This window comes from Cryptomeria japonica, chromosome 6, assembly GCF_030272615.1.
Source record: "Cryptomeria japonica chromosome 6, Sugi_1.0, whole genome shotgun sequence".
Lineage (NCBI taxonomy): Eukaryota > Viridiplantae > Streptophyta > Pinopsida > Cupressales > Cupressaceae > Cryptomeria > Cryptomeria japonica.
In genome coordinates this window covers 209,811,531-209,825,777 of record NC_081410.1, presented here as the reverse complement: position 1 = coordinate 209,825,777, position 14,247 = coordinate 209,811,531, and the positions used below count along the sequence as shown (strand labels likewise).

Sequence of the window (14,247 nt, the reverse complement as noted above, 5' to 3'; positions counted from 1 at the left end):
GACGGAAGATTGAGGTCAACTGGGAAATTGTGCCAACACTAAAATTGTTGTTTTGGCCTGAAAATTTCCTAGTGGATGGATCTATTACTTTTGATGGATTTTTTTTTATTTTGCCGACAGAATTGATGTTCAATACATGAAAAATTTGCTTGACCTTGGTTCATGCACAAAAGCAAAAATCTTGAATTCAGTCTTAAGTTCATAGCATTTTTTTTGTTTTGCAACTTTTATGATTCTATAATTCGTATTTCTCCAATCAGGCATTAATAAATTTTTAAGGCCTATTTTCTTGCAATTCTCAAAGCTATAAGACCATGATCTCTCCAAAGGGCTTCACATAGTTTTCCCATTATCTGGTTTATTTTCTTTTCCATATGGGTTTTGTGGAATTAGAAATGTTTCTTCTATATAAGTTATGAACTTATGCTCCATTTTTTAAGGATTCTTTACTTTGGATTGCATGGAGATAATTTGGATCTTAAAGTAGATTCCTCCAACTTTCCAAGGCTTCTTCATCTTGGTTGCTTATTATGGACATCTTGGTTGCTTATTATGGACACCTTGGGTTTCAAATTTCTCTAATTTTTTATGTTGATATAGCTTCTACTCTAGCACAAGCATCAATGCGTCTAGACACAACAATTTTGTGTCTTATGGCTACTTAACCCATATACCGGCTCTTTTCTTAATCTCATTATTATGAACATTTGATGCATATTATTCTTTTGGGAAATTATTCCTTCAACCCTAACACTAGGTCTTTCACATCATGATCAACACTTACAACACCAAAATTATCAGGATATATGATTAGGCTTCTTCAAATTCATTTTTTACAAGCTAGGGTCTAAAATTCAATGTTGTGTGTTTTAAGGAATTACAAGGAAATTCTCCTCAAAATTGAATTATAAATCTTATGAAGATAACTATGAGGATAGTCAGAATAATTGACAAACAAAATTCTTTCGTACACAAGCACAAGGATTTACAATATTACATGCATGTAGTCAGCATATGGATTTTCATATAAAATATTTGAGAATTAGATAACAAGCTTTCCTATATAGACAAATGTAACTTTAAATATGCATCCTTAATAAAATACAAGATTTCATTTCTTTTAATAATGTGTATCTCATTATTGCTTCTTATTCCTTACGTGACCATTATATTCCATGATAATCAGGTAATCAACTATACAATTGGGTAATATCTGCCAATGTCCTTCAATGCATTCATCAACATATACACACAAAATGAGTTCCATTAGCATATGCTTTGTTTTTCAAGCAACATACTACCAACTTTGCAAATAAAGGGAACACAAAAAACTTAAGACACCATTAGATGTACTTGCCACTTTGTAATGTTCCCTGACTGTACAGTGTGGCTGGTGAGGCAAGGGAAAAGGCCGTACGATAAATAGGTGGTACGGTGGTGAGAGAGGTGGCCGTATGGTAGGATGAGGAGAGGGTCGAACGGTGCAAATGTCGTACGGTGGAGTGAAGACTGTACGATGATGTGAGGGGTGGCAGTACGGTGTGAATGTCGTACAGTGGAGTGAGGAAGACCGTACGGTGCAGAGGATGTACTGTGGTGTGAGGAGGGATGGCAGTACGGAGTGACCGTACGGTGAAGGTGCAGAGGTGCGGTTGGAGTTGGATGGGGGTACGGTAGTGGGCCGTACGATGGGTGTTGGATGGAGGTGTATGGTAGTGGGTCATACGGTAGGTGTATGCTCACCAAGTTCCGCCCTCGAGCCCTTCAGATACTTATTCAGTTTGTATAGCATAGTGGAATGAATTATTATTATCACAGGCACAAGAGACTTGGGTGTAGATAATGAATATTCACACATGCACAAAAAATTATATTGATAATGATCGCACAACGGATTACACAGACTCGGAACAGAAGAAGACTAGGGTGAGGAGGACTCCCACCAAAACTGCGGATGCCGAGTAGGGAGGATCTCTCACCTCCGAAATGACAGACAAGCTGAACTCCAACTGGAATTCGCACAAACAAGAGAAAATGCCAAAATTCGCATACCTATGACAAAGACTAACTCGGCCATATATATGGGCTCCGGGAAACTTCCCAAAGGGTTACAAACGGGCCGACACGACCAACCAAGACTTGCCTAATCTAATTAAATAAAAGGGCCCGAAAGATTTGTTATTAAATTTGGGGCCTTACAATAAAGTAATTAAATTTATTATTTAATTATATCGGGGACATCACACACTTCAAATGGAATACACATAAGAAGATAAGCTTCTCACTTAAAGGAATAAATTAAGATCTTGATAATGGAGATGCCAATGACTTTGTATTATGCCACCCTCCATGGTGATTACATCTTGGTTGGTGCCATACTTTTCTCCAAATAACATCTGCCTACATTGATCCTAGAGGATCTGGCACTTAAATCAACTCACAAAACAATGGCATTACTTCCTCCATTAGCCGTTCTGACCACAAGCTTTAAGACCTTCCCTATGACCCATGCTGATAACATGGCACTCAGCTGCTTTTAATTTATGTTACACAGCTCTGACAATGTCAATCCTATTCTGCACAATTGTTCAACAGCGTTTCAAAAAGAGAAAACATAAGAAATGAACTTACAGGAGACAAAAGTTTGTGTTTGTTGTACCTCTCACAATGATCCTCATTTTCAACACTTCCATGTTATGCACTTTAGTTATTCTTTGATACATAACAAAATAGGACAAAAGATAGACATCTTGCATATGTCCAACCTCTTAAATTTGTATCGAACATTGCATAAGACAATTTTAGAATTTACAGTTCTAGCACGGTGACTATTTCTTTCCCCAATTTCTTGCTTGTTCATTTTTGGTTCATGTCTAGGGCCTATTTTGCCCCCGTCCTTTGCTATTGTACCAGCTGTATGTTCCAGTCACTTTGATCTATTTTCTGGTCATTCATAGACATTGATATAATTTCTTTCTTTCTTTTTGCTTGATGTTTGCACTGCATCATTCTTTATTTCACTTCCATTCGTAACATTTAAAAATTCATTGGAGTTTGTTATCTCCTAAATACCCTTGGGTCTCAGATCATTTATAAATTATATAATCAAGACTCTCATAGGGTGTGTTCTGCCATGCAGGTCTATCAATAATGGTATGAGCCATTTGTTCAAAATATGAGTGTGGACTACATTGGAAAGCATTTTCTTGCAAGAATTTTTTTTTTTAAATTAATTATCAAAAAAACTTACAATTGCAGAAGAAAATGTCCTTTATACTTTACTAGTGGTGTGGACCCAAGAAAGAAAGCATGTACATAATCTATATGGTGTGCAGTATTTTTTTTTGTAAGGGCGCATAGATAAATCTAAAATATAACAAAATATTAATATTCTGTAAGCATGATATTCATTACCTAGAGTATCAAAAAGGATGTCATCATGTAAAGTATGGATGACAAGGCCATTAAGTTTTTTTTTTGGCCTAAGAATTTCTTGGAAGACAAGAAAGCATGTGAATTAAATCTTGTTTCAATGTAGCTTGAGGCAGATGTGTTGGTTTTTTTATGAATCAGTGTGGCAGTCCTAGTGGCTTTCAAAACAAAATTTAGGTTTTCAAATTTCCTATAGCTACAAGATCCTCTCATACCTGTAAAAGGATAATTTTTCATCTAAATACAAGAAAGTAAAAAATTGAATGATACTATTGATTTAAATAACAGAAAATTGTGGAACTGAGTAATACCTCTTAAATAGGAGTAGAAAATGATTAATAATAGGAACCATATATGATACAATACAGACCCCAACAGCCCCCGTTGCAACAAGAACATTTCCTGAATTATTTGGAAACAATAAAGCGAATGATAAGCATAGCAACAGAATCACAACTGTTAAATAGAGTTGTAGCAGGCGGAACTTCTTGTTCTCTGGAAACCAACAATAGATTGTATGCCTTATGGGAAACTCCAACATTGGAACTGACAATGCTAGATACACTGCAAGAAAAAACCAACAAATCCAATTGCGGGTTACTCCACTTGTATGTCAATAATTATGTAAAACCTCAACCCTCATTTATAAAGAAAAATAATTATATTAGTCAACTGTTATTTCTGCAAGTAAACAAGAATTGAAATTAGCAGATTTGAAAGTATCACCAATTTATTTAATTACAAATAACAAACAATAAGGTTTAAAAGGAAAAGAACTATTATAATTATAGACATTAAAAAATAGCTAATGCATTTTTCATCTTGTCATGTCATCACCTTCTCATTAATTCTTCCATCCATATTAATTAAAGAATTTTTAATTATTTAATTAAGCTAACATTTATTCTATTAATTAAATAATTTTTAATTATTTAATTAATTCATTGTCCTTTCTTTTCATTATTAATTAAATATTTTTATTATATAATTAGTTCATCATATTCCCTCCACTATTAATTAAATAATTTTATTATTAATTAATTCATCTTTTGGCCCCACTATAATTATATTAATTTTCAAAAATTATTTAATTAGATAACATTTCCTCTCAAAATTAAATAAATTTCAAACAATTTATTTAATTTCTCACCTTGCATGAATAAAATAGATGTTTTATAAATTTCCTCTATGCAATTCTACACCCCCTTAATCCTTTCACAGAGTTCAACCTCATCAATCCATGTGCTAATTTTAGGTCCTTCCCTCTCAAGTTTTCTCATCCGTTGATCTTTCTAATTAATCTCCACCATTGATCAAATGTTAAGTGAGGCATATAAATAAGACCTTCATTCATTCATTTTCCCTAGCCAGCACTCTTATCATCAAATCACTAGAATTTTAATAAGCACCATAATTACCAAGCATCAAGCCTTCATATTATCATGTCGATATCAAGGTTATGCTACAAAACCTTGGAGCAAAATCTACATCAAGCATTCAAGTATTTATCAAGTAAACAATGGAGCAATCTAAGATCTTTTCTATGAATTATTGTTTATCATTTTATTTGTGCATAGATCTTAGGCCCTACTGAATGATTTTGATGTGAAATTGGATTTTGCATTGCATTGTTTCCACATCTTGTTTTATTCGCATTTTCATCATCCACAATAACAGAATAAGCAAATATAAAAAAATTCATTAGAAATGATATTTAGTACAATACACTAAGTTATTATGACACCTCTAACCTTTTAAAAATTTCAAGAGGAATCTAAAGTGATAACACTCTTGGGTAACAGTCTAATGGTTAACAAAAAGGATCTTTTTTTGGTTATCTTGAACTGCATAATTTGACAGCTGTAGAATGAATCTAGCATTCACATCTAGAATAATAAGTATTAATTTTCTTTCCAGCCAGAAGCTCATTACTTAGTTTGAGATAAAAGTTACACAATAAACTGATAAAAATTTGAGAAAAGTATATTAGAAGAATAATTGAGAACTAAGACGAGAGAGTTCAGTTGTGATTTCTGTTGTAGAAACTCCTATGTTTTAAAATGTTATTATATTCTTCAAGGTCCAAAACTCCAAACAACTACCCTATTCAGAGTCTTTGACACCACTTTAATTCCACCTTTTTTGGGGTGGTTACAAGTTACATGTTTCCATGAAGAGATTTGATTATTCTATAGGTTGGTAAGGTTGTTAATTTTCATTGGGTGGATCTCGGACTATAAGATTCCGAGCAAAGTAGATTTTTCATAGATTTGTTAATAAAAGGACAAACCTGATCCCTTTGTCCAAGATCCAAGATGTATGTTGACTTGCATTATATCTCAATATTCTACATTCACTCATATTCAAATCAAATATAATTAAATTAAAAGTTTTATGAACATACTGCTGAAACAGTCAAATTCTATTAGGAGTTTCAGAATATTTTGTGTGAGGTTTGACATCTTTCATTCTAAAGTCTAAACATATATGTCCAGGATAATTATTCATTCTATCAGCAATTTAGGTTTTATTTATTTTTGCATACATTCAAAAGAGAGAACTCATGTTTCTGATCTCTCTAATATCTAGCTGAATGCATTGTCACTTTTCCATGTATTTCTTGCATTACTATCTATCTATGTGGCAAAAACTATCAAAGTAACTGAACAAGTGATCCTATCATAAGAATTGAAAGAAAAGAAAAGAAAATGTTATTTACTGAATTAATTGTGCAGCAGGTGTTTTATACTCAGATATGGATGCAAACATGTCTGTCAATAAAAACTAGAAGCATTTAATTTGACGTGTTTGTGACACTTAAATGCATGAAAAGCAAAAAAAAAAAGTTATTATTATTTTTTAAATTTTATATTGTTTATAATTATTTAATGCTAATTATATATTCACTTCCACCTCTCAACTACTGAGTGTAACTAATCAATCTTGTCTATCTCCATCATGCAATTAGTTAACTTCGTAATTATCTCAATCTAATATTATTAATTATGGGGGATTGAAAGTGTCCTACATAAAAATAAGAATATATTAAAACATAATAATATAGTCATATCTTAATAATAATTTAATATTAATTGCAATATCATAATATAATAATAATAATTTAATATTAATTACATAATAATAATATAATAATTTTTCAAGTGGAAAAATGAAAGAATATGATATCTTTCGGCGTACTTTACCTATATTCCTCTAAAGATAGGTATGCTAGTTTAATTGTGAGCTAAAGTGGATAGCATCAAACAGAAGTTTTTCTTTGTTAGCATGTATTTGTATGGACTTGGTTTCTCATTATTACCTAGGTTGAGTTTTAGCATTTTTTATATCATTCGCAGGATTTTCAAGAGCTTACTATCAAATGCAATTGTATCATAGCTTAAAAAGGATTCATGGACCCATGGAAATTTGAATCGAACTGTTGAAGTATGTCACAATTGAGAAAGAAAATGATGTCAAATCATGCAAACAGGAAACAAACCACACTGGATTTTGACATACAAGATATTGACAAATTCAAGATACCCTGCCCGATTCCACCTCCCATCCACCGGTTCTGAAGAATGTTATCACTTGTTTGATCCCCATAACGAGCTGCACCAAAGAGCCCAATGATTGCATACACTATAAATGATATACCTGCAATGTTTTCCAGAACATTTTAATTAGAAAATAAAATTCTAGAAGACGCATACACTATAAATGATATACTTGCAATGTTTTCCAGAACATTTCAATTAGGAAATACAAAAATAGAAAATAAACAATTATCTAGTTATCTTACACCTAAGCTAGAGTAAATCCAGAAACGGGTTTAATTTTCAGAAAATATGTGCATGCGTATTACTGTGACATTAGATGACATTAATGCAACAAAGATGGCAAGTGCAGTTGCACGCCTCTTATTAGCCTACAAATCTCAAAAATGTCTCAATGTATCAAACAAACCTAGGGTGTTATTTGAAAATAATTCCCTTTTATATAAAACTCAAAAGTATAAACTTGCTTGGTCAACAAAAAAAATATCCTAAAATTGTCAAAATAGCAGCTGCATTATTAAGTGTTTTTGCCTAAACCCTCCTAATTAATCAAAGCTACTTATTCCAAAGACACTTCATTTTAACTAACCACAAAAGCATAGTAATCCAAAATTTGACAAACTATCGATTATATTACATGGCAAGTTTACTAAAATCCAATCCGCCAGTAAAAAAAAATACAATTATAAAAACGTCTAATCTTTTCTAACAAAACATATAGTCATAAAGTAAATTTGAAAAATAATACACATGGAATAAAGAATATTTATGGCCATCATAAAGATGCAAATTAAAGTAACTTAAATGAAGAGAGAATATTGAAAAATCTTAAATATTCTAAGGATGAGACCAACAAAGGGAAAGGAGATTGAGGTTTTGATATAAAAAATCAACGATATTGATATCTCACAATTTGCTTCAAGATAAAATTGTGTAGAATGTTGATTATAATTAGGGAATGGCGGATTCCAATTGCCTTGGGCAACATTGGAATCCGCCCAAGGGGGCCAGCCCCTTCCCCAACATGTAGGGTTGGGCCCTATACCTCATGACATCTAATAAAAGACCCCACGCTACATACAAGCCTAACACGCCATCATTGAGATAAGTGTTGTTACCTTCATATGAATTCAATCCATAATCAGATCTGAGGATCTTTTCTGGCTGGGTTTTTCCTCCTAGGAGGTTTTCCCAGGGTAATTGTGTCTTGTGCTTATTTTGTTCTTTTCTTGGTTATGCTTAAATCTGGAAAACTATAAACTATTCATTTAATCAATTTAACTAGTAATTAAATTCTGATTTTCTGAGTTTACATTAATCTGAAAGTGCTAAAACTAACATAGAAGATAATTTAATCCCAAATATGTTCATGTTTTTAGGCTACAAGTATTGGCATGCCTCCTTACCTCAAGAAGTTGGCTAAGAAATGAAATACTAATAGATTGCATAGGTAGAGAGCAAACCAAAACTACGCAGATGAATGGCAAAAATTTCAGAGTAGCTTCTTTACTATTACCAAATGTTTTAGCATCAAAGGAACTAAAGTGTGTTAACTGAAGACTCATTAGTTTACTATTTAACAACTCAGCGAGTTGCCAAGTACTTGCCAACTTTTGTAGAGTTTACTCATCAATTCTACCAGCTGAGTTTTCGCAAGTTTTTTGGGTTCTTTTTGCTGAGTACTCGACGAGTCTAACTTTACCACTTACTAACTCTGTTGTATGCGGCATAAACGCACTTCAAACGCTAGTACCGCAAAAACATGTTTTAGTGGCTTAAAAAAAATATCCACTCATGTTAAGGAAACACAAGCATGGCAACACTATAGAGAAAAATTTCAAGGATTTATAATTAATTCAAAGAGCAATTTTCTAAATTTTAGATTCATAAGTTAATTCTTTTTTTTTTTCCTTTTTTATTTCAAGCGTATAAAATATTTCTAATTATCTAGCATGTTAAATGTTTTACAAAATGTAAAATCTACATATTTTTCTACATTGAATTCAATTTATGTAATTTTGCTTGCTGATTTACTCTAGTGTATGCAAATCATTTTTTTTTTCTAAATATAAGGTTTATGTTTTAGGGCAAAAGCATGTTATTTTGTCAAATTCATTAGTTTGATTACTATTAAATTACCATATTACTGTATTACATTTCAATTTTTCAAATGCATTTAAATTTACCATTATCTTTTAAAAGAATTTCAAATTGTTGCATTTGTTTTTACAGACATTATTTTTTTGGTTTTATTAATATTGCAGGTAAGTGTACAAAGGCCTTCAACTCTGCATCAAGTTTGGACTCAACAAGTGGAAGTCAACTCCCTGGAAGTAAACCCCATAAAAGGCATGACTCCACTTGGAAATATGTCATAATGGGACCAATAGTGGGGAGTGTGACTTGTACCTATGTCATAATGGGACCAATAGTGGGGAGTGTGACTTGCACCTAGAGTACAAAGGAGCTTAATGGAGGCATCAATACCCTCAAATACCATATTGCAAGCACTCCTAATCATAACACCAAGGCATGTCCAAGTTCCCTAGAAGAGGCAAAACAAGAGATGAAAACAATTCTTACATTATTGGATGAGAAGAAATTGGAGATAGTGAAGGCACAAGTAGCCACAGAAGTAGCCATTACTCTTTATTTGTCAGTAAACACCGAGGTAAATACAACAAGCATTGTGGAATTTTGTTGCAATCCATGAATGAATAGCACATCAACCTCATCCAACTTGAGTATATCCCAATCACAAGGCTTTGTTGTGCCTAGAAACTTAACTAAAGCACAAATTTCTCTGCAAGGTACAAGGTGAAACGAGGAGGAACAAAAATAGAATATAAGGTATGGATATTTTTTTGTTATTACAACCACCTTCCCTTCAATGAGGCAAAGAGTCCATATTGGAAGTATTTGGTGACAATATTGATAGCTGTAGGGATAGAGTACAAGGTGCCCTCTTGAAAAGAGTTAAGTGGTAGATGGTTTCAAGATGCTATTGCCAATGTAAAAACAATTGCAAAAGATAAAAAAAAAAAAGTAGTGGTCAAAGTTTGGATGCACAATTCTTTCAAATGGGTGGATTAATGGAAGGAACTACATCCTAATTATTGCTTGGTGGCTTCAAATTGTGAGCTGATTTTCTTGAAGTTAACTAATGTCTCCAAAATATAAATAATGTAAATAATTGGAGCTTGATGTTGGAGGAATTTGTTTTAGTGGTGGGCATATAAAATGTTGTGCAAGTTGTGACTGGCAATACAATAACATACGCCTTGTTGCAAGAGAGGTGTTTGGTATTCTTTGGACCCCTTATGCAGCCATTGTCTTGACTTTATTTTGGAGTACATAATAAAAAATGAGTTGTTTATTGGGTAATATGCCTTGCCAACTAAAATTATCAATTGTTTTGTTAGCCTAGAGCCCAAACAGGTTCAGGAAGATAATGGAAACCTTGCTATTATCCAATCTGCAATTAATTATTATGCAGTAGATGACTGTGGTGGAAATTGGTAACATGCCCAACATGGAATACAATGACATGTTAGAAATTACATGCCCGAATGCCACTCAAGCTCTCAATTTGTATGTTTCCCCGATTGAGGAAGGGACTAAACTGACAAATGAGGGATGGCTTAAAGTTAAGAAAGTTAAGAGGAGATTCAGTAGCAGAGTTGATTCATTTCCAAATCCTAAAAGACTAGATAAAGAAACTAGTCTCCCCAAGTGTTTTGAAAAGTTTAAGAATCCTAGAATTGATTATAAATCAGATTGTAAATGCTGATCAATTGAATGAGTTGGAATATAAGGGGATTGGAATCCCCTAATAGAAAGTACATTGTCAGAAGACTTATCAATCAAATTCAAAACAAGGATGCAATCTTCTTGCAAGAAGTGAAAGTAGTCAATTTTACTTTGGAGACTAACCCGAGGTTTATTTAGAAGGATGCCACCTAGTTCCATACTAATCATGAGAGAGGTATAGGGGGAGTATTTATAATAATTTCAAATAACTGGTCTCCCTTTGTTGTTGAATATGGGATTTCCTCTTGTAATAGAGCAGTATGCGTCATCATAGAGAAAGAGGAAAGGAAATTTGGGCTGTGTGCCATAGATGTCCCTAATGATCACTTGGAAAGAAGTGATCTTTGGAAATGGATGTGCGGGCTACAAGACATCCCATGGATCATTGGAGGAGACTTTAATATGGTGGAAAATCAAGAAGATGAGTTGGGTGGTAATAGGATGGAGCGGAAGGGGAATGAGAAATTCTTCTGGACTAAAATGAAGAAAAAGCTTAATCTCCTTGACACTCTTGAAGGTCGTAAGAAGGAGAACCAATATATTTGGTTTACTTGGTGCAATAGTCAACAAGGCTCCAAGAGGATCTACTATCGCTTGGATAGATTATATGTTAATAAAGACTTCTTTAGCTTTGATCAGATTGGTGGTGGGTGTAGAATCAAGGTTACACCTTACTCTCTATCAGACCATCACCCTATCTATTGTAGAATCCTCCTTGATAATAACAGATCTAATACCTTAAGCAAATATGGTAAGTTTTTACTAAACACCAATATACTTAAAGATTGAGGATTGTTGTGAAGCTATATTTACATTAAGAGAAATCAAATAAATGGTTGTTAAAGGACCTAAATCCTATAGAAATATAAGACAACAATGTTAACTTTTGGTCTAAAATCTTCCATATTGTTGGGAAAAAGAGAACTCTAGACTCTAGAAAAAGTGAAAATGATCTAAAAGACAATCTTCTTAATTTGGAAAAAAAACTTCAATCTGACACTAAAGACTCGAGACTTAATGAAGAGTTAGTCACTATGAAGAATAAATTGAGAGGACTTCAAATGAAGAAGATATATGGTATAAGAGTAAGGGCCAAATTGAATTGGCTTAGCTATGGTGATAAGGGTTCCAAGTTCTTCTTAAGGTACATCAAAACCAAGACAACAAGAGAACAAGTGGGTAATATCTGATCAGATGATAAGATGATTAATGATCCTAAGGTAATAAAAAAGTTATTTCATAGGTTTTACAAAACACTATTCTCCACTGAAGGAGAAAATCCGCAAGGACATAAGGCTAGAAAAGTCTATAAAGAACTTATCCCAAAGAAGATAACAAAAGGGAATACAATTCCTAGCTATGAAAAATTATGCAACGCCTTATTTGCCAAGGAAAGAAAAAATATAATACTTCAATGCAGACCATTAGGGATTAATAAGATAAAATAGGGGTGTTCATCATTTTTGATAGATGGAAAGATTGTAAAAATAGGGAGCTATCATGAATAGGGGTGTTCATCATTTCATGTGAAATATGTGTTGATGTTCACTGAGCCTATCATGAATATGATCAAATTCACTGATATGGATCAGCTATGTTCACATGAGATTTATGATGGCTCCATGACAGAAATAATAAAAGACAAAATAGAAGCTACCCTCTCAAACATTTTTCAAGTAGGTGCAAAGAAATGTAATTGAATGGATGGAACAAGATGACCAGTCTGCTTCATCTCCTTACTTTTGCTTTGACCCCATGAAGATACTTTCTCTTATCAGGAGGATGCCACCATACAAAATGTTTTAGTTAGTGACGAGTACAAGGAAACACTCACTAGACTCTTCCCCAATCCAAATGTAGAGGATATAGTTATGGGTGAGTTTGTGAAGTTTATAGCTTGAACAAGTCAAAACCTTACAACTCTTCTTGGTGAGTACACGAAGAAATGCATACATGACAATACCTTCATAGTAAAGGATCTATTTACATGCAGCCTCTTTCCATCAAGGTTCTCTCACAAATATTCATTTTGAATTATTTCAAAATGATGAGCTAAAGGGGCTCTATAATGAATGGAACATAAGGCATAACACTTGTTGAAGGTTTTGCAAATGGGGTTGCAAGCTGAGTGGGCTTAACCTGGAGGAAACTCCATGGTTAAGCACGCTCGACTTGGAGTAGTACTAGGATGGGTGACCTCCCGAGAAGTCCCAATGCTTCACCTTTATGAGCATCACCTAGATACAATGAGTGCTAAGTGTGCCATTCATTCATATGAGAGATGGGTTCTTATGAACCACTAATCATGAATCAAGGGTCAATGAGTTTGACTCAAAAACTACACAGTTGAATCCTGATAGCAATATCATAATTCGACTCGTTGTGGAAAATATCTCCTACTTATCATTTGATGAGCTAAAGGGGCTCTATAATGAATGGTACATAAGGCACAACACTTGCTAAAGGTTTTGCAAATGGGGTTGCAAGCTGAGTGGGCTTAACCTTGGAGGAAACTCCATGGTTTAGCGAGCTCGACTTGGAGTAGTACTAGGATGGGTGACCTCCCGGGAAGTCCCAATGCTTTACCTCTGTGAGCATCACCTAGATGCAATGAGTGATAAGTGTGCCATTCATTCTCATGAGAGATGGGTTCTTATGAACCACTACTTATGAATCATGGGTCAATGAGTTTGACTCAAAAACTACACAGTTGAATCTTGATAGCAATATCATAATTATTTTATTATTACTTTTCTTTGGCAACCTTTCCTTTATAAATTTATGATTTTATCATTTGTGAATTCACAAAAGATCGTACTTTTTTATTGACTTTGTCTTCAATCTCATTAGGTTGCAAGTTTCTCTTTAGATACGTAGAACTAAAGTGCATACTCCAATGTCCAATCAGTTAGGCACAACTGGTTGACAAGGAAAAAGACAAAGGATTTGTTGTGTGTGCATTCCAATTTTTTCCTTCTCTCACATGAGCAAGTTGAGTACAAAAGAGGGCACAACAAGTTATTGAGATGTACAATTTGAAAGTGTCAATTGCACAAATTTCCTTCGTCTCAATCAATGATGAGGGACACGGGGCTGCTACACTAAAAATGCATAGTGTAGCTAGTGGGAGTGGCACAAGCACTACTTGTTGCAATAAACAAATTGATGATGTTGAGGCTCTTGATGAAGAGAAATAAAATTATTTGCATTTAATTTCCATGTGCAGTTCCACATTCGACCATTGAGTATCATTGTGTTTTGAACATTTATAAACCGTTTTGATTCATATTTAAATTTTGACATTGAATTATGAATTATTAGATGTCATTTGTATTTAATTTTATGATTTTTATGCAAATTATGGCTATATTTTTTTATTTTTAATATTTTCTATATATTATGTACTTTTGTAAAAGAATCGGCAAACTGCCATACTCAAACCTCATCC

At 33.4% G+C, this 14,247-nt stretch overlaps 1 protein-coding gene across 3 annotated transcripts in view; it reads right to left on the bottom strand.

The window, feature by feature from the left end:
- Positions 1-14,247, bottom strand: part of LOC131069823 (uncharacterized) — a 179,608-nt gene that overhangs the window by 40,053 nt on the left and 125,308 nt on the right. For 2 of the 3 annotated variants that reach the window (XM_058005389.2, XM_058005390.2), the window contains exons 6-7: positions 6,952-7,089; positions 3,744-3,996 (exon numbers count right to left, since the gene is read on the bottom strand). In XM_058005389.2, the coding sequence (XP_057861372.2) occupies positions 3,744-3,996; positions 6,952-7,089 (391 nt within the window). The remainder of the gene's footprint in view (positions 1-3,743; positions 3,997-6,951; positions 7,090-14,247) is intronic. The other variant, XM_058005391.2, reaches the window with a different exon arrangement.